Source organism: Cetorhinus maximus, chromosome 5, assembly GCF_964194155.1.
Source record: "Cetorhinus maximus chromosome 5, sCetMax3.hap1.1, whole genome shotgun sequence".
NCBI classification, from domain to species: Eukaryota; Metazoa; Chordata; class Chondrichthyes; order Lamniformes; family Cetorhinidae; genus Cetorhinus; species Cetorhinus maximus.
Window position 1 is genome coordinate 144,794,972 of NC_135883.1, and position 25,363 is coordinate 144,820,334.

Below are 25,363 nucleotides of genomic sequence, written 5' to 3' on the forward strand. Positions count from 1 at the left end.
TTAACATTTAATTGGTTTTCATATAACGAAGCTAATATTCTCTGCTTAGTAGCTGATTTAACTTACTGTTCTACTTGCTGATCTTTTGCACATATGCCAGATGGGGTAAGTCATGTATATGATCTTTTCAGTTTTAAAGGTCTCCTCATGGGTAAAACTAATAGAAAGTTATGATGTTGGTAAACAGAAGGAAATTTTGCTGAAACACAATTCATTTTAATTACTTAGTTCAAAGGGAATATATTTGAATGTGCTATTACAGCCCTCTGTTCATTCTCAGCGTGGTTCAATAAAACATCTCACGCTGATGAAAGGGCAATAAATAATGAGACCCACATAAATAAAAGCAGCTATTTTATTGGACTTTGGTCAGGCACAAGCGCCTTGAGAAACTTCTGGTCAGACTGCCTACATACTGTATCTAACCCACTAGTCTTTTACAAGCCAATCCCATTCATTTTTATGTTTACCTGTCATGCTCAAGCCTTATTTTAAAAGATGATGATATGAAATGGCCTTTCCTATGAGATCTATATTGCTTGTCAACGTGTAGGATATGAGTGCATTATATGCAGGCAGTCCACTGGTCCATGACTCAGCTTCACCAATGGGTTAGGATGGGTTAGGGTTGCTTAATATCCCCACAATAACAAAATATACGATTGGATGCTTAATTTTCAATTGGGTGAAAGTTAAATAAAAGAACATTCCTGAAAAGCAAACAAAAATAAATTAAGCTAAATATTCATTTAAATAATTTTATGTGTCTATGCCATTATTTTACTAACAGCATGCCGGAGATGTACTTCTACTAATCAATAGGACACAATATTGTTCTCCATGAATAAGCTTCCAAATTACACCTATATAGTAGCACAGCACAATGGTGCACTGACATGGTCCCCCACGGACAGGTAGGATGCAGGCTGGCGATTGTCTGGGAATCATCTACGTGGTCAGTCCCAAGTCTAAGTGCACAGCCAGGAGGGGCGCCAAGCATCAGTAAATCACTGTCCCCTAAGAGGCAGGAATAAGATGGGAAAAATAAAATGCTTCCTCCACAGGCTGCATTTTCTTGGGCTCTGGTTATGCAGCACTATTGAAAAAGGACCGGTTTTCAAGTTGGTTTGAATTCAGTGCACAGTGTCCCCCAAAAAAAGGCAAAAGGCTCTCCTGAAGGTGCTGCCAGTCCTCTAATGCACCATTCAAATGGTCATTCTTCATGTTATAAGCTTGAATGAATAAAAACCTGATGCCAAGTACTATCAAATTTAGCTGCAAGGCACAACAACCATCCAAAACGCATTGCTGAAATCAGTTTACATTTGTCCTTAATTAGACAAATTTATTTGCACCGCTAAGATCGTCACTCACTCCCTCACAGTCAAAATAAGATGTTTGTTTCCAGAGGATCCTTTAATGATCCCCACAAGTTCCTTTTTTAATGTGTCTTAATGATGTATTTCAGGCAACAAATCAGCAAAGGCAGCAAGAACTATGTAAATATTCATTAACAGAATAAAATTACACTTCTGTCAGCAATAATGTATTTAAATATCAAGAACTGCAGGACAGAATGTAAAGAACAATAGCATACTCTGTCATTGAAATAAATAATGTTGTCCCTAAGACTTCTTTCTCAAGACAGGGCCAATCATTTTTTGTACTAAACGTGATAAATAACAATGGCTTATACTTTTCATAAAACCAATCCGCTGCAAAATGTTTAAAGTGGATTTATATTGCTTGTAATCTTCAAGTGTACTGAGCACATTTGTGATTGTAGGATCAGAACAAACATACCTTGAGTGACAGTGCTTTGTGTAGTAATACTGATGATCAACGCCACTGGTTTACAGTTTCACTGAAAAATGAATGGAGCCACGGAATGTGATCCCAAGAATTATTCAGCTCCCATAGGTCAATGGCCCTGCCAAATGAATCTAGAATTACAGGCTGGCTGGAATGACTTTAGCCTAATGCAAGCATAGATACAACAAAACCTATTCTATCAGAGAGATGGTGGTAGTGTTAATGTCCACTAGACTAGTAATCTAGAGGCCGATGTTAATGCTCTGGGGATATGGGTTCAAATCCCACCATAGCAGTGGGTAGAATTTAAATTCAATTAATAAATTTGGAATATAAAACTAGTCTCAGCAATAGTCACCATGATAACTATTTTGATTGTTGTAAAAACCTGTCTGGTTCAGTGAGGAAATCTGTCATCCTTACCCAGTCTGGCCTACATGTGATTCTGTCATCCTTACCCAGTCTGGCCTACATGTGACTCTGTCATCCTTACCCAGTCTGGCCTACATGTGATTCTGTCATCCTTACCCAGTCTGGCCTACATGTGACTCTGTCATCCTTACCCAGTCTGGCCTACATGTGATTCTGTCATCCTTACCCAGTCTGGCCTACATGTGACTCCAGAATCACAGCAATGTGGCAATGACTCTTAACTGCTCTCTGAAACCACCTAGCAAGCCACTCAGTTCAAGGGCAATTAGGGATGGGCAACAAATGCTGACCTTGCCAGCAATGCTCACATGAAAGAATAAAATAAAATGATCTTTCCCTTTCTTCACCAAGGATGGATATGACATTGCCTGAAGAACTCCTGCTATCTCAGACAGGAAATCAATTGCATCATAACTGGTTTTCCCAGTTATTTAAGATAAACACATAGATAGTACTGAGGAAAAAATCCATCGATTTAAAAACTATACAGGAAAGGCAGCAGACCTGTTACAGAATGGCAGATTTTTTTCTTATGTTCTTTAATTATGGAGCAAAATCTTTTATCAGTTTGAAGGGAGAAATAGTTGGTCTGAGAGATAAGGGTTAAGTATCACAAGGTGTGGTCACTGAAAAAGCAACAAGTTGGCACACACTAGAGTCCTCTACGACGTGTGTGTTTTGCTTGTGTACAAATAATGCATGACACTTCAGGATGGGTCTGTCTATGTTTCTGTGACGATTATGTATTAAATATCCAAAGTCCAGTCATGAAGTGTAGCCTGCTTTCAAATGATAAATTGGCTCAAACTGGTACCAAATTTGAATGTTTACCTTTACGTCATTTAAGTACAGAACAAACTAAAAATAGAAGGAAAACATTTACTATATTTAACCAACGTACCCTCTAATTTGATTTTGGAGTTCGTGGGTGAATTATTTAAGTGTGCAGTCCCTTTAAATTTTTTAGCGCGGCCCCTGCACATGTGTAACTTAAAGGGGCTAACTTGTCTGTGACCTGCTTGGGAACTTTTGGGTTGCTGCGCAGATGTGCAGCTTACAGGTAACATTCCACTTAACTCTTTATTCGTTGAGCCTTCTAAACCTGAAGTTGTGGCTCACAAGAAATTGTTTGCATAATCTTTTTTGCTTCAATAGATTCTTATTGAGTTCTTATCTTGCATATATCATTGATTCCACATGTAACTTGTCTGCAGTTTTTCAATCAAGAGCTCAACTGAAGGGTTTATTTGCAAAATCTAATGCCATGTAGTACGGCCAGCATTTTGGAATGTGCATTTCTTGTACCAGAAACTCTACCAGAAGCTTGTGAATTGGCATTTGACGGTTCGGACAGTACTTACAAGAATGACCCTAAAAACAGCAACGGTAATGAGTTTTTTGATTACTACAGCAGTATTCTTGACGCCTACTTAATGATGTTAACATGCGCAGTAATTGTCTTTCTGCTCGGGTTAATTTAAATGCACCATCCCAATTACACTGTCTTCCTGATTTATTGTGCCACAACACTGACAGCAACTAAATCAACTAGACATCAGAAATAACAATACTGACATTTTAAATAAAACTCTAACAAATGACCCTGAACAATTTTAAAACACGTCATTCAATTTCTAAGTTAAAAAAGTCATATTTATAGATCAAGTATGTTTTTGTGAAGGTGCTAGTTCCAACAGTGCCACTTAGAAATATTTCTAAGCGAATGTGGTAAATTTTAGGTGAAAGCTACAGCTCTTTCCCCTCACTAAATGCAACAAGCAATTCCTAATAATAAACAATACACTGTAGGTCTTGAGATTGGTGACATATTTATATTACATACAGGACACATGTCTTAACCATGCACAGCATTACAGTATCACATTTAACACTATTGTACAAAAATAACAAATGACACAGTGTATGGGTAAATGTCTAGCAGTTACGCATATTCTGTGCATTTTTACTAAGGAACCCAAATTAAATTAAACCAAAAACTCCAAAATATTGACAACACTGGATTTTAATCAGGAGCTGTCAGCACACATCGTCTTAAATGAAGTGTAGGGCACGCAGATCCAAAACAAAACGACATAACGGGACGAGCCATTTTTCTTGTGTGTTAAGCAACTTGATCTCAAACAGTCACATTAATACAGAGGCATCATTCCATGAATGGGTGAGGGCATGCTACTGTGGGTAAATATTGTTTTAGGCTCTTTATTCTCAATAAAAAATATTTCCCATTTGGCATATTTATCTGTACAGCAGCAGATTGAGCCCCACATTCATAGCCTTTGTTGTTTATGATGCCCCTGCAGATGGAACACTGTGAGATCCACTTCTACCTAGTAAAAGGAATTCTCTCAGAAGTTAGCATTCCATCAGCAGGTGAGTGAAATACTAAACGTCCATTTTGTTCATGTTCTGTTGACTATTAGAAGCCCTTTATGTAGCAATAGGCCTCCAGAGATGAGAGAAGAATGTACATTAACCAAAGCAGAGTGAATGTTGCTGAGGTTAAAATCTTGGCAGTCCGTGGTCCACCCAACTCACCACCAATTTCTGGCTTCCTTCGGTACAGTAACACACCAAAGTTTACAAAAGCAAATATGGTATAGAGAGTGACTGAAAAGGCCAGATTTCCAGGCAGCACCACAAAATCCTTTCCCTGAGCATTCCAATAGATTGCTGCAACTGTCCAGGCTACACCAATTCCTAAGAAAATATTCACAGCGTTGCTCCCGGTCACATTACCGATAGAAGCATCAGCATACTGGTCTTGAATTGCAGCTACTTTGCTGGCAAAGGTATCTGTAAAAGAGACAAAAAAAAAAGCCCTCTAAATTGTAAGGTTATCCATGGGTCAAGTCACAGTATCCATTTTCATTGCTTTATATAGACTGAAATATTGGGCAGGATTTCTAGTTTGGCGGGCGTCCGCAATCAGCGGGCCTGGGGAGCAGCCGGGGAACGGACCCCTGACCGCGATTTCACGCTGGCTGGCCAATTAACACCAGCCAGTGTGAAGTGCGCGCTGAAAGGCTCAGCGCCGCTGGGATGGGGGCGGGAGGAGGGCGAGCGCTGAAATCAGCACGGGCGCGTGGGGGAAGCACTCGCAGAAAGCTCCCTGAAGGCAGAGAGCTGCTTCAGGGAGCTGAAGAATTTAAATGCAAAAAATAAAGATCTTAAAAACCAGGAAAAAATGCCCATGTATCAGAATCAGAACCAGTCACAGGGACATATGGATGATGAAAATTCTGTCCAAACATTTTTATTTAAAAAAAAATTATTATCGGCGACCTTATCCCGCCCATGGATGCGGTTTCCTGAAAAATGTGAAGGCCTCCTGGCCGATTCGCCCGCTCGCCAACCGTAACATTGGACGGGCAACAAAAAAATCTCAGTTAATTACTGCTTGAATGGCCTCAATTGTCAGCGGGCGCGCTTCCGACTCTTATGCGCGTCCGCCAACCGAAATATTGCGCAAGTGCGTGATGACATTGGGACGCTTGCCCGACGTCATCACACGCTATTTCACGCTTGAGCGGGTCAGGCGCGCACCCGCACGCCAAGCAAAAAATTCTACCCATTATTTCAATTCATGTGTCGGTAGTGTCACAATTCCCGTGTTGCTGTGAAATAAGTTCTCTCGCCTGAGGAAGGAATAATGATTAATTTTCACAAGGCTATAATAGCCGCAATATCTCTTGAGTTTATAGATACTGTTTTCTGTTGCACATTTGTAAAAGGGCCCAGGGGATTAAATTGCTTTGAATTTTTGATGTACAAACCAGATGCAGGGCTCTGACTTGCAGATTTAATTTGGGCCAGCTCTGATTTCAGGCAGCAGCAAGGGCTCCTGAAAATAGCATTGTTCATTATGGTCAATGCTGCAGCCATTTCACATCTGCAAAGACAGGGGGAACACTAAGCAATTTCTATCTCAGAGTAGGCGTAAGTCAAAGAAGATGAGAAACAGACAGAGGACAGGAGACAGCAAGAAGCAGAGATTTACTCTAAATGAGAGAAAGTGAGAAGAGCAGGGGAGAAATACAAATACAGAAAACACACTGAAAGAAAGAGTGAGAGCTAAAGACAGATAGAGAGAAAGACAAAGACACTATTTTGAAGAATGAAAATCACATTGGAGGTGCATAATTTTCCAATATAGGCATTGAAATACAGGAGCAGAATTTTTGTCCCTTGGTTTACTTGATCATTTCATTAACATTACCTCATCAGCTCCAATAAAAAGAGATTTACAGTTATGTGCCTGATTATGACTGTCAGACAAGCCTCAATGTGCTTTAAGTACACCATATTAATTTGCACTTTCAGTCACTGTGGTTACGTAGGCAAGCAAGAAAGCCATTTAATACATAGCAAGATCCAACAAATAGATCAGAGATAAATGACCAGTTAACCTGTCTTTAGTGGTGTTGTTTGAAAGAAAAACATTGGCCAGTACACTGTTCTGCAAAAAAAATGCCATGGGATCTTGACTATCCACTTGAACTTGGGGAACAGGCAGATGGATTCTCAGTTTTAATTCTCACGTGAAGAATGGTTCCTCCAACAGCGCAAGACTCCTTCAGTATGCAAACATTTCTCCCCCACTTTTTTCAGGCAGGCGATCGGGAAGGGTTGGGGGGGCGAGGGATTGGTGGTTAAAATTGGGCACAATGTCATAGGTGCCATTCCTGGTGCCAAACCACCCATCCCCACTGCAATATTACATAATTAATGGTCATTTATGGGCCTCTTCCCTCCCCTGGTGCAATTTTTTTTGTGGCGGGCAGAGGATGGCGCCAGATGTGAAGCCTGGCAGCTTTCACTACCTGGGCTTGTGGCGGACAAGGGAAGAGTGCCTCCTTTATGAGCCCCTGGTGGCGCTGCTGGGATCCGATCTTGGTGCAACGTAAAATTCCACCCTGATAATTTCAAGCCTTCATCCTCCTATGCTGTGATAAGTTACATTTCAAGCCGAGGGTGACTCAAATCATTATTAAAAAAAAATCATTGTCAGGATATGGACATCCCTTTCACTAAATGTACCAGATTGTATAAGGACAGCAGGTTTCCTTCACAGTAGTGAACCATTCAGGGTTTCAGGACCATCGTGTTTCAATCTGATTTTTATCAACAGCAATTTTTTCTTTCCAGATATACCAAGACAAATTCAAATTTTCCAACTAGCCACACTGTGAATTGAACTCACCCTCAGAATTGTGCGTTTAAGCCTTTAGATTACTAGCCCAGCAACGTAATCACTGCTCGATCACATTCGCTGCCATACCAGTTCAGTGGCACTCACTCCACTCATAAATTTCTCACTGTAATTTCACATTTCCATTCTATGCTCCAATGGTAAATAATAGGAGTCAGCACTTCAAAGTAGTCTTGGGCTCAATATGAAGGAATCTAACATGAAAAACATCAACTTGCAGCTGACCATTCTTTGTATCTACTGCCAGAGATTGGGCTGCAATTTATATTTACCGGAAATGGTTTAAAAATAAAGGGTCTCTCATTTAAGACAGAGGAGAATAATTTCCTGATGAGTGCAAGACGAAAAGCTTAGACACGTCTCTTTTTTCAGCAATCATTTTTTTCTCCCAGAGGGTTGCGAGTCTTTGGAACTCTCTTCCCCGAAGGGCGGTGGAAGCAGGGTCATTGAATATTTTTAGGGCAGAGGTGGATAGGTTCTTGACTGACAAGGGAGTCAAAAGTTATTGGGGGTAGGTGGAATGTGGGGTTGAGGCCACAGTCAGATCAGCCATGATCTTACTGAATGGTGGAGCAGGGTCGAGGGGCCAAATGGCCTACACCTGCTCCTAATTCTTATTTTGCACTTACGTATATTCGTATGTAAAAAGTACTATCTGTATTTACCTCAAGATATAATCACCATTGGTTAAATAGTAGCTGAATAAAAATATATCGTTTTAGATGCTACTTAATTCCTAATCGATCTCTGTGTTATCAGCTGAGTCAAATGGTAATAAAATTGGCAGAGTGGCGATCTCAGTGGTGTTACTTTCCTCACTACTGTGTTAACCAAGCATGTTGTGAACAAGCTTTGTATTTAATAGCTTGCATCAGAATTTGCCTCTAACTTCAAGCAACCTTTACAGTTTTCCCCTGTTTTCTTGAATCTCATTTGGCACTTTGGTCTCCCGCTTCAATGAATGCTCCACTTATAACTTTCTCATTGTAATTTATTTCGCAGTTCCATTCTTGGCTCTCCTCCCAGACTCCAATCTATTTCAAAATCTAAATCTGTTCCTTCCTACTACTTATACTTTATCACTGCCAAAAAAGACTCAGTGTGATGAGTCAGGTGTAACAAAATAATCAAGGGTATCACTATTGCCTTTAATTAGACACAATAACACAAAACTTATTTAGAATACCACCACCTGCAAGTTTCCCTCCAAGTCACTCACCATCCTGATTTGGAAATATGTCGCTGTTCCTTCACTGTTGCTGGGTCAAAATCCTGGAACTCCCTCCCAAACAGCACTGTGGGTGTTTGTGCACCACTTGGACTGCAGCGGTTCAAGGTGGCAGCTCACCACCATCTTCTCAAGGGCAATTAGGGATGGGCAATAAATGCTGGCCTAGCCAGCGAAGCCCACGACCCGTGAAAGCATAAAAAGAATCACAGGTTCCTAGGTAGCATTACTGAATTAATGTCTGGTTAATCATAAATTGTGCCCTGTAATGCTATGCTTCATATATTAGATTACTGACTCTGCTACAGAGGATGATTGCCTTAGTTCAAACTCATCTTGTTGATGATTAATCCTGGCAATCTCATTTACCTATTTTTCCTGAAGGGGACAGGGTTGTTTATTTACAGTTGGTTGGAATGAGGTTTCCTAAGCATTGTAGAGGAATCTGCTGGTTTTAAATGAAAATACAGTCTGAGAAGGACCTACTGCAATAGTTGTGTACATCAGATTTGTAGCCACTCAGATATTGTTCAAATAGATATACTTCCCCTTTTTAATGCTTTTAACACTTTGGTTGAACTTTGTTATTTAATTCATTGACTTTTCTTTTGCAAGAAAAGAGATCTAGGTCAGTCTCCTCACTCTGAGGTGCTGGATGCTACCATGGAGCTACACACATGCTCTAGTGAGAGCACTGAATGTGGGTTAGGTCTACAAAATAATTCTGAATCCTGATTCTTACTGCATATTGATAAGCATGGGGACTGAAATCATGCTGTATATATTTGTGAATAAATGTATTAAAATGTGGAATTTGTCTGTCTGCTAGCTCAGGGAGAATTAGGCCGAATCTTCCAAGGAGTGGCAATCACCATTGGATTGACACTCTGCTCCTATTTTTTTTGCGCTAAGATGGATCTCCACATTTCCGGCCCAGGCTTTTGAACTGGGCCTCTTCAGAAATATGGGGCCTACCTGTTCTCAAAGTCCTTCTTCGTAGTTCAGGATAGGTTGGGGGAAGCCAAGCTATGCCTCCTTTTTACAGCACCACCTGTCATATTTTATTAAGTCTTCATTCGCTAACACAATGAAAAGCTTTGGGACATTTAAATAGCTTTTCAGTGTGTTGGTGAATGAGTGTGAGGTAAGTGGGTAGGGTGCCAGCTGGGTAGGGTGGCAGGGGAAAGAGTGGATAGGGTGGTAAGGTGGCAGGGTGGTAGGCTGGTGAGATTGAGAAAGGTCGGGTCCGGGGTGGGGGGGAGTCGTAGGGTCAGGAAGGAGGTTTGGTGGGTCAAGGGGGAGTAAGGGTTAGGAGGGTGAGACAGACGGTCAGGCGAGTCGGAGCGTTGGGGGGAGGCGGAGGGTCGAGGGAGTCGGAGGGTTGGGAGGGGGAGTTTGAGGGTCAGGAGGGGGAGTCAGAGAGTCAAGGAAGAGTTGGAAGGTCGGGGGAAGTTGGAGGGTTGGGCGGAGTCAGAGAACCGAAGAGGAGTTGGAGGGTCAGGGATTTGGAGGTTTCAGCGGAGTCAGAGAATCAAGATGGGAGTTGGAGGGCCGGGAGGGGGCTCAGAGGGTCAGGCGGGGGTGTCAGAGGGTCGGGGAAGTGGAGGATCGAGGCAGGGAGTCGGAGGGTCAGGCGGGAGAGTCGGAGGGTCATGGGGAGATGGTGGGTCAGGAGGGAATCGGAGGGTTGGGGGATTCAGAGGGTCAGGGTGAGTAGGAGGGTTGGAATGGGGAGTTGGAGGGTGGGGAGGTGTTGGAGGGTTGAGAGGTGTCGGAGGGTTGGGTGGTGGCGATGGGTCAGGGGGGTGTCGGAGGGTCAGGAAGGGGTGTCAGAGGGTTGATGTGGAGGGGGGGTTGGGGGGAAGTTGAAGGATTGAGGAGGGGAGTCGGAGGGTTGGGGGAGTTGGAGGGTTGGGGGGTAATCGGAAGGTCAGGGGAGGTCAGAGTTGGTCAGAGGGTCGGGGTGGGGGGGACAGGAGAGTCGGGGAGGGGTCAGTGAAGAGTTGAGAGAGGGGTCAGTTGTATAGTTACCCGGGAGTTAGACATATTTTTTTCCTGTCTAATATTTCCTGGGTAACAATCCAGGTCAGTGAGTTGGAACCCTCAAGTCTTTGACGCTAACTCAAAAGTTGGAGACTTTTTCAGAGGGTCCCACGGAGCTGGGGAATTGCCCATTGGAAATTGAAATTTTCCAGGCAATTCCTATGGAGTCGTTGCATTTGGACCTCTGAGGAGTCCTGTAGCACATCCTCCGGGGTACGTCCTGTCTCTGACCATCCGGCGACCAGGAGATCTGGGCAAATGTCTTCAAAATAATGGACAAAGAATTTCATGTGAAATATTTATCACTCATACCACAGTCCCTGATTGTGAGGTTTATTTTGCTTTGATGAAGTTATTTTTCATTCATCAGTTAGACTTTAACATTTCTTCCATAAGTAGCCTTTCCATTCTCTGAATGCAATTTGACCTCTTTATCTGAACTGGAATAAATCTACTGTGTAAAAAGTAGTTGTATTGCTGTAAGGGCACATATCATGAAGCCTATTTCGGGAAATATTCTCCACTGGCTGGAGTCATACCTAAAATGACAGTTGCAGTTGTTGGAGGCCATCATCTTAGCCCCAGGACATTACAGCAGGAGTTCCTCAGGACAGTGCCCTAGGCCCAACCATCTTCAGCTGCATCATTTATGAGCTTCCCTCCATCATAAGGCCAGAAGTGGGGATTTTTTGCTGATGATTGTACTGTGTTCAATTCCATTACTAATTCCTCAGATAATGAAGCAATCCATGCCTGCATGCAGCAAGACATAGACATCATCAGGACTGGTTGAGTGGATAATAACATTCACAAACAGCATTATTGGGAGCCACATAAACTGCAGCGGCTGAAGAGAGCCTAACATCACCATCACCAGCTTTTCAGGATGTGCATTAAACACTGACCTTGCCAGCAATGCCAACATCCGTGAATGAATAAATAAAAATGTATTAAAATAGAAATAAGAAAATTAAAAAACTTGCAGCATTATTGTAATTTGTCAATGGCTTATTACATTGAGCTTTGCTAAAGCAATGAAACTGTCTTACAGATGGTCTTTAATATATGGAGAAATAAATTTTACATATTAATCCAAGGAATGACTATTGCATTAGTAAAATACAGACTTTTCCTCAGGGTCATTTAATGGATGAGGAAATATGGGTTTGAATCCCGCCACAGCTGATGGTGGAATTGCATTCAATAAAAATCTGGAATTAAAAGCCTGATGATGACCATGAAACCATCGTCTATTGTTGTAAAAACCCATCTGGTTCATTAATGCCCCTTTAGGGAAGGAAATCTGTTGCCCTTACCCGGTCTGGCATACACGTGACACCAGACCCGCAACAATATGGTTGACTCTAAAATGCCCTCTGAAATGGCCTAGCAAGCCACTCAGTTGTAACAAACAACTACAAAGCCACAAAAAAAGAATGAAACCGGATGGACCACCTGGCATCGACCTAGGCACAGAAACGACAATGGCAATCGTAGCCCTGTTGACCCTGCAAAGTCCCCCTTATTAACATCTGGGGGCTAGTGCCGAAATTGGGAGAGCTGTCTCACAGACTAGTCAAGCAACAGCCTGACATAGTCATCCTCATGGAATCATACCTTACAGATAATGTCCCAGACACCACGATCACCATCCCTGGGTATGTCCTGTCCCACCGACAGGACAGGTCCAGCAGAGGTGGCGGTACAGTGGAATACATTCGGGAGGGAGTTGCCCTGGGAGTCCTCAATATCGACTCCAGACCCCATGAAGTCTCATGGCATCAGGTCAAATACAGGCAAGGAAATCTCCTGCTGATTACCACATACCAACCTCCCTCAGCTGATGAATCAGTGCTCCTCCATGTTGAACATCACTTGGAGGAAGCACTGAGGGTGGCAAGGGCGCAGAATGTACTCTGGGTGGGGGACTTATATGTCCATCACCAAGAGTGGCTCGGTAGCACCACTACTGACCGGGCTAGCTGAGTCCTAAATGACATAGCTGCTAGACTGGGTCTGCGGCAGGTGGTGAGGGAACCAACAAGAGGGAAAAACATACTTGAGCTCATCCTCAGCAACCCGCCTGTTGAAAATGCATCTGTCCATGACAGTATCGGTAGGAGTGGCCACTGCACAGTCATTATGGAGATGAAGTCCCGCCTTCACACTGGGGATACCCTTCATGTGTGGCACGACCACTGTGCTAAATGGGGTAGATTTCGAACAGATTTAGCAACTCAAGACTGGGCATCCATGAGGTGCTGTGGGCCATCAGCAGCAGCAGAATTGTACTCCAACACACTCTGTAACATCATGGCCCGGCATATTCCCCATTCTACCATTACCATCAAACCAGGGGATCAACCCTGGTTCAATGAAGAGGGCAGGAGGGCATGCCAGGAACAGCACCAGGCATACCAAAAAATGAGGTGTCAACCTGGTGACTATTTGCATGCCAAATAGCATAAGAAGCAAATAATAGACAGGGCTAAGCAATCCTACAACCAACGGATCAGATCTAAGCTCTACAGTCCTGCCACATCCAGTCGTGAATGGTGGTGGACAATTAACTCACTGGAGGAGGAAGCTCCACAAATATTCCCATCCTCAATGATGGAGGAACCCAGCACATCAGTGCAAAAGATAAGGCTAAAGCATTTACTACAGCCTTCAGCCAGAAGTGCCGAATGGATGATCCATCTCGGCCTCATCCGGAGGTCCCCAGGATCACAGGTGCCAGTCTTCAGCCAATTCAATTCACTCCACATGATATCAAGAAACTGGATAGTGCAAAGGATATGGGCCCTGACAATATTCCGGCAACAGTACTGAAGACTTGTGCTCCAGAACTTGCCACGCCCCTAGCCAAGCTATTCCAGTACAGCGACAACACTGTCATCCACCTGGCTATGTGGAAAATTGCCCAGGTATGTCCTATACACAAAAAACAGGACAAATCCAATCCGGCCAATTAGTGCCCCATCAGTCTACTCTCCATCATCAGTAAAGTAATGGAAGGGGTCAATCAACAGTGCTTTCAAGCAGCTTTTGCTTAGCAATAACCTGCTCACTGATGCCCAGTTTGGGTTCCACCAGGGCCACTCAGCTCCTGACCTCATTACAACCTTGGTTCAAACATGGACAAAAGAGCTGAACTCCCGAGGTGAGGTGAGAGTGACTGCCCTTGATATCAAGGCCGCATTTGACAGTGTGGCATCAAGGAGCCCTAGCAAAACTGGAGTCAATGGGAATCAGGGGGAAAACTCTCCACTGACTGGAGTCATACCTAGCACAAAGGAAGATGGTTGTAGTTGTTGGAAGTCACTCATCTCAGCTCCAGGGTATCACCGCAGGAGCTCCTCAGGGTAATGTCCTCGGCCCAACCATCGGCAGCTGCTTCATCAATGACCTTCCTTCCATCATAAGGTCAGAAATGGGGATGTTCACTGATGATTGCACAACGTTCAGCATCATTCGCGACTCCTCAGATACTGAAGCAGTCCATGTCCAAATGCAGCAAGACCTGGACAATATCCAGGCTTGGGCTGGCAAGTCGCAAGAAACATTCGCACCACAAGCTTCAGGCAATGACCATCTCCAGCAAAAGAGGATCCAACCATCGGCCCCTGATGTTCAATGGCATCACCATCACTGAATAGCCCACTAACTACATCCTTGGGTTACCATTTACCAGAATCTGAACTGGACTAGCCATATAAATACTGTGGCTACAAGAGCAGGTCAGAGGCTTGGAACCCTGTGACGAGTTACCCACCTCCTGACTCCCTAGAGCCTGTCCACCATCTACAAGGCACAAGTCAGGCGTGTGATGGAATACTCCCCATTTGCCTGGATGAGTGCAGCTCCCACAACACTCAAGAAGCTTGACACCATCCAGGACAAAGCAGCCCGCTTGATTGGCACCACATCCACAAACATTCACTCCCTCCACCACTGATGCACAGTAGTAGCAGTGTGTACCATCTACAAAATGCACTGCAGGAATTCACCAAGGCTCCTTAGACAGCACCTTCCAAACCCATGACCAATACCATCTAGAAGGACAAGGGCAGCAGATAGATGGGAATACCACCACATGGAAATTCCCCTCCAAGTCACTCACCATCCCGACTTGGAAATATATCGCCGTTCCTTCATTGTCGCTGGGTCAAAATCCTGGAACTCCCTCCATAACAGCACTGTGGGTGTACCTACCACATGGACTGCAATGGTTCAAGAAGGCAGTTCACCATTACCTTCGCAAGGGCAATTAGGGTTGGGCAATAAATGGGCCAACCAGCAAAGCCGACATCCCATGAATGAATTTTAAAAAAACTTCAGTTACGTCGATAGTTTGGAGAAGTTGTTTTCCTTGGAGAATAGGTTGAGTGGAGATCTAATGGAGGTATTCAAAATCATGAGAGGTCTGGACAGAGTAGGTAGGGAAAAACTATACACATTGATGGAAGGATTGAGATCGAGAGGCCAAAGATTTAAGGTAATTGGCAAAAGAAGCAATGGTGACATGAGGAAACATTTTTTCATGCAGCAAGTGGTCAGGATCTAGAATACATTCCCTGAGAGTGTGCTGGAGGCAGGGTCAATCGAAGCTTTCAAGAGGGCATTGGATTGTTATCTGAAAATGGAGAATGTGCAGGGCTACGGGGAAAAGGTGAGGGAGAGTCACGAGGTAAATTGCTCCTATGGAGAACTGCTGCAGTCACAATGGGCTGAATGGCCTCCTTCTATGCTGTAATAATACTGTGATTCTGTATCAGGATTAAACTATCCATATCACACATGAAGTACGTCCACATCTATAAGGTATGCATAATTTATGGGATTTATAATAACCTACGCTATCAGAAAGTTAATGGAGAAAAATGGGGGAGGAGGAAAGAAAGTCCATAATGGAATCCTCTATTCCACAGCCACAAGGATGTTGGTGGTATAAGACATTATGGGGGTATCATTGTTCTGAGTTCATTAGTCCAGGCCTCTGTTTCAAAAAGAGACTATTAGCTTTTTTCTTGACAGCTTTTTAACAGCACACCAAGAAGCTTGTTTTAGACCTATAAAAACTCAAACATTAAACAGGATAATGAATACTATATGGCATAGCTGGGCTAATGTTTTATCACATCGCAGGAGTCACACATTGATAGGGCCACTGTTTAAAAATAAGAGGTCATTTATTTAAGACAGAGATGTGGAGAAATTGTTTTCTTTCAGAGGGTCGTGAGTCTTTGGAACTATTTTCCTCAAAAGGTGATGGAAGCAGAGTCTTTGAATATTTTTAAGGCAGAGGTAGATAGATCCTGGATAAACTAGGGGGTGAAAGGTTATCGGGGGTAGGCGGGAATGTGGAGTTGAGGTTACAATCAGGTCAGCCGTGATCTTATTGAATGGCGAAGCAGGCTCAAGGAGCCAAGTGGCCTATTCCTGCTCCTAATTCGTATGTATGTATTGACCAGTGAGATGTTTTCAGCATTGATTATACAGAGAGTTGTTAGAATTGAATCTGAAAAGGGGATCCAAGCAGCTTCAAAATGGGCTGAGTTCCAGCTCATTTGGATGTGTGGCATGCGTGAGCAGAGAGGCATTTTGCCAATTAATACGTCCGTTTCCCCTGCAGTTTTGAGTTAAGTATCCATATGAGAGCTTTGGAATTGAATCACACTCTCACTGGCTGTGCATTAGCTTTGTACTTCAAATTCAGACTTAGTGGTTTTGAATTTTAAACCTCCCCAAACCAAAACCCAAACAGCGTGCTCAATAGCCAAAAATCTTTTGCTCACTAGCAGATCTCCTGTGGTGTTACTTATGAAGAGTTGGCTTATAAAGTCAGGAGGGTTATAACATGTACTATCAATATGTCATTATATACAATTGATCTTGTGATATTGCTGATAGAATTTCCTTTCAGAGATATTTGTGGAAAAGACTGAGATTGATGTGTAGTCAGGATTTCTCATAAAGGCAAATCATTGTCCCCATTCTCCCTGCTGGGAACTCTACTTGAAGAGAACACAAATGAAGATTGGGCTACTACACTTTAACATTGATTCTCTAATACATCTTCGATCTTGGCTGCGCTTCATCAGGACTTAACCAGCAGACTGGCTCATGAAGCCCAATACTTACTCCTTTTACTGAAAGTGACTAATGGTATTCACCCTGCCGGCAGGTTTGATGGCAATGGGTGGGTTGGGGTGGGGAGCTTCTAAAATACAGCCTACCCGCTGCCTACCCACCTGGCCCTGGTCTGCATGAAATTTTACAGAGCGCGGTGGAAGCATGGGGTGACTTGCCTGCCCTGAGGTCTATTGAAGCACTGAAGTGGCCAATTAATGCCACATGAGGCCTTGTCCTGCCCCTGCTGCTATTTTACCCATGACAGGGGGAGGCCCACACAAAGTGGGAAGCCCTGTAGCTTTAGCTGCGTGGGCTGGTGTTAGGGAAGGGACGGAAATGATCTCCCATTTGCGAGACCCCGGGCCCAACGGAGGCACCCACCCCCAAGATTACACTTCCCCCATTACCTTCACCCTGGCCTCTCAAACATACTCCTCCCCCCCCCCCCCACTCTCCTTGCTAAGATCTATCAGTCTGACCATGGCAAAATCCTCCCCCCACTTACCTTGGTGTCCGGCTGTAGTGATGATCTCCACTGGGGACTGCCTGTAGTCCTAGCAGTGGCCACCGCTCCTGCCAGGCGTTGCTAGGACTACAGCAGGCTGCTGAACTATCAGCCTTGCCAGCACATCAGTTACTCACTTTCATTACTCATCTCTTCTTGAGCATTAGTCAAGGGTTAGCCATCTTGGAGAGTGTGGGGCAGGGTGGGGTGTGGAATTAGAGAGTGAGGCAGAGGGGAGTGATGCACTAAGCGCGAACGGATATGAGAATCTGGGGACAAAGATGAGGAGTAAGATGTTGCTTAACTGCTGGGTCAGGAGATATCTTCTCTCAGATGAATAGCTTTGAAAGCCAGATCTCAGGAGCCGTGCTTTTGAAAGAAGGATGCTTTAGAGGATTAAATGTGTGTGCAGCCACGAGGATGAATCTAAGAATGCGCAGCAGATGCCAAAAGGGGTATGCTGTCAAATTTTGGCTGCAGAGTTTATAATTCACTTCTTGGAAAATGAGAGAAAAAATAACTCCCAAGTAGTACTGACAAAAATGACAAATACCTATTGCTCATACTACACCTGAAGCACATTACTTAGCCAATTCTGACGTTTACATCCAATGAGAAAAAAAAAATAACCTGCCTATATTCTACCTTTCACTTTGCACTTCAGACAAATACATCTGATTATACTCACTTAATGGCTCTTTTTCCTGTGCATGGTCAAAGAAGTTACATTAATCATATGATTAATCTACAATCTGGGTTTATTATTTACAGCAAATTTGTCATTTATATCTCTGTATATCTATTAAATTTCCAAAAAAGTGAAATAGATTCTAAAAAGGGTACAACCTTAGCTACACTTATTACCATGGAGAATGATTAGGATGTATACTAACAAAAATGGACAGGAAAAAATCCCCTGGCCCATTCAGCCCACACAATTGTAATGCCATGTCATTCTCATATACATAATATACATACACACTCCTCACCCCACTCAAAACTATTTATCTCCTGAAGGAGGCTAAAAACAGATAAAATATAGATCAATTTGAGGAAAAAAATATAGCTCAGGTAAACTTCTTTTCCTCAAAGTAACTTAAATAATTAATATCTCTGTAGGTACACAAAGTAAAAGTTGTACTGACAGAGAGTAAACGATTGAATGAGCAGAAAAATTCAAATTAAAATGAGACTCAAATAATACAAAGAACATTCTGAAAGAAGAAGCAAAATGATTGAAAGGGGTATGAAAAAAGACAGACATATAACACAAAAGGAGAAAGAAAATTATTGAAGAATGAGTAGGGCTATTAGAGGTGAAAAAGCAAATCTTGTGGAGAATGAAGGAATGGTGAAGATAGAAACAGCGCAGACCTGATCGGAGACACCAGCAACAGCAGAGGATAAAAGAGAGAGGAGGAACAGCATGTTCGTGATCAGAGACACTAGCAAAGGTGGCAGAGAATAACAGAGAAAGATGGAGAGAGAGAGCAGAGAAACAGCACGGTCCTGATCAGAGACACCAGCAGAGGTGGCAGAGGATAACAGAGAGAGAGAGACTGTTAGGGAACAGCACAAAGCTAATCAGAGACATCAGCAGCAGCGGCAGAGGATGACAGACAGGGAGTGTTGGGGAACAGCATGGTCCTAAACAGAGACACCAGCAGCGGCAGGAGAGGATAACAGAGAAAGAGAGCAGAGAAACAGCGCGGACCTGATCGGACACACCATCAGCGGTGGTGGAGAATAGAAGAGAGAGGGTGTGGAGCAGCAAAGCACGGTGGGAGAGAGGAGCACTGGCAAGAAGTGAAGATATATTGCCAAGTGACGTCACAGGATAAGGAATCATGTATGGTGAGTGCACAGGTAAGCTTATAATTTTTATTTTAACATAATTTAAATCAATTGACTTTAATATATAACCAATTAATTAGCATACAATTAAGGCCCATTTGATAATTTACAATTGATAATTGTGTAATTATCTGAAGAAAAAAATGCAGGGCTACAGGGAATAGGGAGAGTGGGACTAGGTGAGTTACTCTTGCAGAGAGTTGGCACAGGCATGATGGGCTAAATGGCCTCCTTCTGTGCTATAACCATTCTATGATTCCCTGATCATAAACAAGCATGTCAGATTTCACAGTGAAGTATGGTAGTGGGAATCAAAAGGTACAAGAGGATGAGCTATTGGACACAGTAATTATAGCTAAGGGATTAGATATAAAATCATGGAATGATACAGCGCAGGTGGTGGCGACTGGGCCAATTGTGCTTGCGCAGGCTCTTTGAAAGAGTCACATTCCCCTCCCCCTTTATGTAGTCATCTAACCCCCTTTTGCAAGCTATCTGCATCCGCCAACTTTTGTGCATTTCAGATCATAGCCACTTGCTGCATAAAATATATTCTACTCATTTTGCTTTTAGTCTTTTGCTTGTAACTTAAATCTGTGTCTGTTGGTTACTGACCCTCCTGCCACTGGGAAGTTTCTCTTTATTTACCCAATCAAAATGCTTCATGATTTTGATCACCTTGATTTAAATCTCTCCCTAACTTTCTATGCTCTAAGGAGGGTAATCCCAGCCTATCTAGGCTCTGCCTGTAATTGAAAATCCATGTTGCTGGTATCATTCTAGTAAATATGCTCTACAACCACTCTAAGGCCTGACGTCATTCCTAAAGTGTGAAGCCAAGAATTGGGCACAATACCCCAGCTGGGACCTGATTTATTTATTGGCAGCCTTCTGTCTTGTAAAATTATGGTTTGCCAATAGTGGTCAAAATGGTGGTCAGCTCTGTGTTAAGCTTCACCTGCTGTGGTTCAGAAACCCCACTCTGGCATGGCAGTCTCTGCCACATTCGCTGCAGAGGGAGACAGTGGGCTGAGAAGGTCCATGATTTGCTGGCATCTGTTTTCTCTGGGCCATCTCTGCTCACCTCTTCAATGGCCCTCTAAACAGTCAGCCTCCAGAGGTCACAAACTGTGACACTGTAGATGTCAATGTCTGCCATCGTCACATCTTGCTTGCAGGTGTCCTTGTAGCAGAGGAATGGACGCCCAAGACCTGGTGACCCAGTGGCCGCAGTTCACCATATAGAAGGTCTTAGGGTATATGGCCATCATCCAACCGATGAATGTGCCTAAGCCAGCGCAGCCATTGTTGGCTTAGCAATGAGTGTACGCTGATGGAATTAACACTCTCCAGGACCTCTGAAATAACCTCTGGTGGCTTTGTCCCTTCAAGAATGCTGAAAATACAACTGAGACAGCGAAGGTGGAAACCGTTCAGTCTTTTCTCCTGCCTGGCATATGTTGTCCAGGTCTCACCACTGGAGAGGAGTGCGCTGAGGACACAGGCTTGGTAGACTCACAGTTTCGTGTTCTCAGTGACATAGCTGACGTTCTACACTCTCTTACTCAGAATGAACATAAACAGCTGCAGGTTTTGCAATGCTTGTGTTGATTTCAGCATCAAGTGACACATTGCTGGAGATTGTAGAACCTAGATATGTGAGACTATCAACAACCTCCAGCATCACATTGTCAATGCTGATAGATGGCAGCACCCTGGACCATGACATTTGTCTTCCTGATGCTGATGGTCAAATCAAACTCTTTACAGGCATGAGAGAGCCTGTCCATTTGCTGGTGAAGATGTTCCTCAGAGCCAACATGGTTTTGTGAAAGGGAAATCGTGTTTGACTAATCTGTTGGTTTTTTGACAAAGTAACATTCAAGGTGGATAAAGGGGAATCAGTAGGTGTAGTGTACTTGGATTTCCAAAAGGCATTTGATAAGGTTACTGCAAAGGATAAGAGCTCATGGTGTAGGGAGTAACATATTAGCATGGATAAAGGATTGGTCGGCTAACAGGAAGCAGCGAGTAGGGACAAATGGGTCTTTTTTGGATTGGCAAGCTTTGACTAGTGGAGTGCCACAGGGATCAGTGCTGGGTCCTCAACTATTTACAACCTATATCAATGACTTAGATGAAGGGACTGAATATATGGTAGCTAAATTTGCCGATAACACCAAGATAGGTAGGAAAGTAAGTTCTCAAGGGGAGGTAGAGAGTCTGCAAAGGGATACAGACAGGTTAAGTGAGTGAACAAAAATTTGGCAGATGGAGTATAATGTGGGAAAATGTTCACTTTGGCAGGAAGAATAGAAAAGCAGCATACTATTTAAATGGAGAGAGATTGCAGAATTTGGCGGTACAAAGGGATCTAGTTTCCTGGTACTTGAATAATATAAAGTGAGTATGCAGGTACAGCAAGTGATTAGGAAGGCAAATGGAATGTTGGCGTTTATTGCAAGAGGAATAAAATATAAAAGTAGGGAAATTTTACTACAGCTGTACAAGGCCTTGTTGAGACCACATCTGGAATACCGTGTGCAATTTTGGTCTTCTTATTTTAAAAAAAATTTGCTTTAGAAGCAGTTCAGAGAAGGTTCACTGGATTCATTCCTGGGATGGAGGGTTGTCTAAAGGTCAGGCCTATGCCCATTGGAGTTAGGTTTTTGTTAGGCAAGGAAGTCAAGAGTTATGGGAGGGGGGGTGGGGGCAGACTGATTTATTTATTGGCAGCCTTCTGTCTTGTAAAATGATGGTTTGCGCTGTGGCGGTCAGCTTTGTGTTAAGCTTCGCCTGGTGTGGTTCAGGAACCCCACTCTGGCATGGCAGTCTCTGCCACATTTACTGCAGAGTAGGCTGAGATGGTGCACGATTTGCTGGCCTCTGTTTCCTCTGGGCCATCTTCTTGGCCAGCTGAGCTTTTAAAAGTGGAGCTATGATCTTACTGAATGGTGGAGCAGGCTTGAAGGGCCAAATAGCCTACGCCTGCTCCTCTATTCCTATGTAATCTTAGGGTGTTCGGGACTATAAGGGTTACAGTAAGGGGCTATGGGACTTGTGAAACAGTACTGCCCACATTATGATGAAGAGATGTATGTATGTTTATAGTTAGATGTTATTAGTAAACAGGTATTGTTCAACCATACAAGCCTCTGGACCATGAGACAACATACAACCTTACAACACTCGGTATGGAATATTAATGTGGCATCGTCAATGTTCAGAATCACAGAATTGTTACAGTGTAGAAGGAGGCCATTCAGCCCATCGTGTCTGCACCAACTCTCTGAGCATTTTAACTTAGAGCCAATCTCCTGCCTTTTCCCCGTGACCCTGCACATTGTTTTTATTTAAATAATAATGCAATACCCTCTTGAACGCCTCTAGTACTGAGCAACTCTCTAATGAAGACTTGTGCACCTTTATCTTAGATCTCAGGCGAGTGAGGTTGAACAGCATGTCAGTTCTGCTACGTAAGTATACACCCTCTGAGATGACCGGAAGGCATAAGACAGCAGCAAAGAGAAGAATACACCAAAGAGTGTTACTGCCAGAACACAGCTCTGTTTGTGGATCTCAAAGGATTCCAATGTTGTCCTGTCAAAGCTGACCTTAAACATCATGTTGTCATGGGAAGAGGAGATCGCAGTGAGCAGCTTCGGTGGGCAGCCAATTCCCTCCAGCAGCTTAAAGAGACAGCCTCTGCTCAAATGGTCGAATGCTTTGGTGAGATCGATGAAAGCAACATGCAGTGGAATCCTTTGTTCACAGCATTTCTCCTGCAGCTGCCAGACTGAGAAGATCATGTCAATTGTCAATCTTCCAGTTTTGAAACCGCACTGGGATTCGGGATGGATGTGTTCAGCCAGGATCTGCCGTCTGACAAGGACAGCACAGGCAAATACTTTTAGCACAATGTTCAGCAGGGAGATGCCTCAATAGTTGTTGCAATCACTGTGGTCGCCCTTGTTCAGGGTCACAATTTTTGCTTCACTCATATCCTGAGGCACTGCCCTCTCCCTCCAGTAGAGATAGAGGAGTTCATGCAGATGCTGTGGATGTTTCCCATGCTTGATGAATTCAGGTGGTTTAGCATCAGCGTCACAAGCTACGCCATGACAAGCGAATCAATAGCTTTGCTAAGCTCCTTCATTGTGGCTTCGACATCCAGCTCTGCCATGACAGGCAGGCTTTCTATGGTGTCTAGAGTTTCCTTGGTGACAGTGTTCTCCCTAGAGTACAACTTAAGGTATGTTCCACCCATCACTCTGACTTTTTATTGCTTTTGGTGATGACCTCCCTTCTCTTTGATTTCAATGCAGCCATTTTCTTTGCTGATGGACCTGTTGCCTTTTTGATCCCTCCATACATGCCTGTCACATTCTCTGTGTTCAAGGATATCTGGATATTCTGGCAAGGTTGTGACCAGCTGTCATTGGTGCAGTGCCTAGCAGTCTGTTGGACTTCACTTCCAGCGACTCTTAGTGCATTGAGTTTTCTCACTCAGATTTCACTTATAATTAATGAGACCGGACTACTTAGCTTCAGCTTCCATCACAATGATGTTAGCCTCAAACCAGTCAGCATTTTTCTGCTCTTGCTTTCCGTATGTTAAGAGTGCAGCATTGTAGAGAGTGTCTCGAGGTATGTTCCATTTTCCTTCTGCACTCTGTATGGGAATGCCGGAGAGCACCTGTTCAACTGAGTCGAGGAACTGTTGGTTTTTATCTTGGTAGGGATTTGGCTGATGTTGATATGAGGTCAGCATTTCTGCTTTGAATGAAAAATTTAGTGTTCCATCCTAACCCTGGTACACACCAGAGTGTGATCTGTGTCACCGTCAGCTCTGTGGTAGCTGTGTGTGCTGAGAATGCTGTTCAGAGAGTCACACCTGGTGATGATCAGATCCAACTGGTGCCAATGCCTTTATCTTGAATGTCTCCAGGGCACCTTGTGGCCCGGTTCATTCTAGCAAAGCCCAAGTAGTCTTTGCTCTCATTTAATTTTCCTAGGCCATGATATCTGAGACAGGAGGGCCATGCCTTATGGTCCGTGCCCAAATCTTGTGTTGAAATCCTCCAGTAGATTAAGATGCTCTGACTTGGGATTCTGCTGATAGCGGTGTCAAGCTCCTCAGAGAACCAGTATTTCACCTTTGTAATGGAGCACACATTGGAGCAAAGATAATCATGAGGTCAACTGACTCTGTTTGAACTGAGAGGCAAATGGAGAGAACACGTTCTGAACAATTTGTGGGGGTGTTTATCATCGTGAATAGCAAGTTCCATACAGTAAAATCTACACTTTCTCATGCGTCTCCCTGAACCGTATCCATGCCAGATGAATGTGCTATGTTTTTCTTTCAGTGATCCACTCTCAGCAAGCCTGGTCTCTTATTCTTTCATGGGATCTGGGTGTCACTGACAAGTACAGCATCTGTTGCCCATCACTAATTGCCCTTGAACTGAGTGGCTTGCTAGGCCATTTCAGAGAGCGGTTAAAAGTCAACTACATTACTGTGGGTCAGGAGTCCGTTTAGGCTGGACTGGATAAGAATGGCATATTTCCTTCCCTAAAGAAAGTTATTGAACCAGAAAGGTTATCAACAACAATCGATGATCGTTGTCATGGTCACCATTACTGAGACTAATTTTATATTATAGGTTTATTAATTGGGCTCAAATCACACCATGTCCCTAGAGCATTAACCCGGGTCTCTGGATTACTATTACCATTACCACAACACCACTGTCTCCCCTTTGTAGGGATGTTATGTCAATGTTCAGCATATCAAATTCCCTGTTGATCATGGCTCTCTTGAGTGAGTTATCGACTAGCTGCAAGTCATCTGTCAATCTCGTGCACATGGTCCTGATGTTCCAGCTTGCCAATCAAAGAGTTGGCATATTCTTTCTTTTATTTGCTTTGTTTGCCTGATGCAGTAAATTCCATCAACTTGTTGAGCAGAGACTCTAAGCTCCGAGCACCCATTGAAGCAGATGGATGGTGGCAGGTCAGCACCTTACCAGTTGTGGGCTGCTTGGCTTGGTGTAGGTGGTAGTTGACCAGTGGACCACGAAGGTCCCTCTCACTGTGGGAGACAGTCTGTAGCACCCATTTT

General features: G+C 43.6%; 1 protein-coding gene across 6 annotated transcripts in view; it reads right to left on the bottom strand.

Annotated features, from left to right (window-relative positions):
* Positions 1-3,739: 3,739 nt before the first annotated feature.
* Positions 3,740-25,363, bottom strand: part of LOC144680990 (sodium/calcium exchanger 1-like) — a 336,456-nt gene continuing 314,832 nt past the window's right edge. For all 6 annotated transcript variants that reach the window (XM_078542630.1, XM_078542629.1, XM_078542628.1 and 3 more), the window contains one exon: positions 3,740-5,058. In XM_078542630.1, coding sequence (XP_078398756.1) covers positions 4,682-5,058 — 377 coding nt within the window. In that variant the 3' untranslated portion in view covers positions 3,740-4,681. The remainder of the gene's footprint in view (positions 5,059-25,363) is intronic.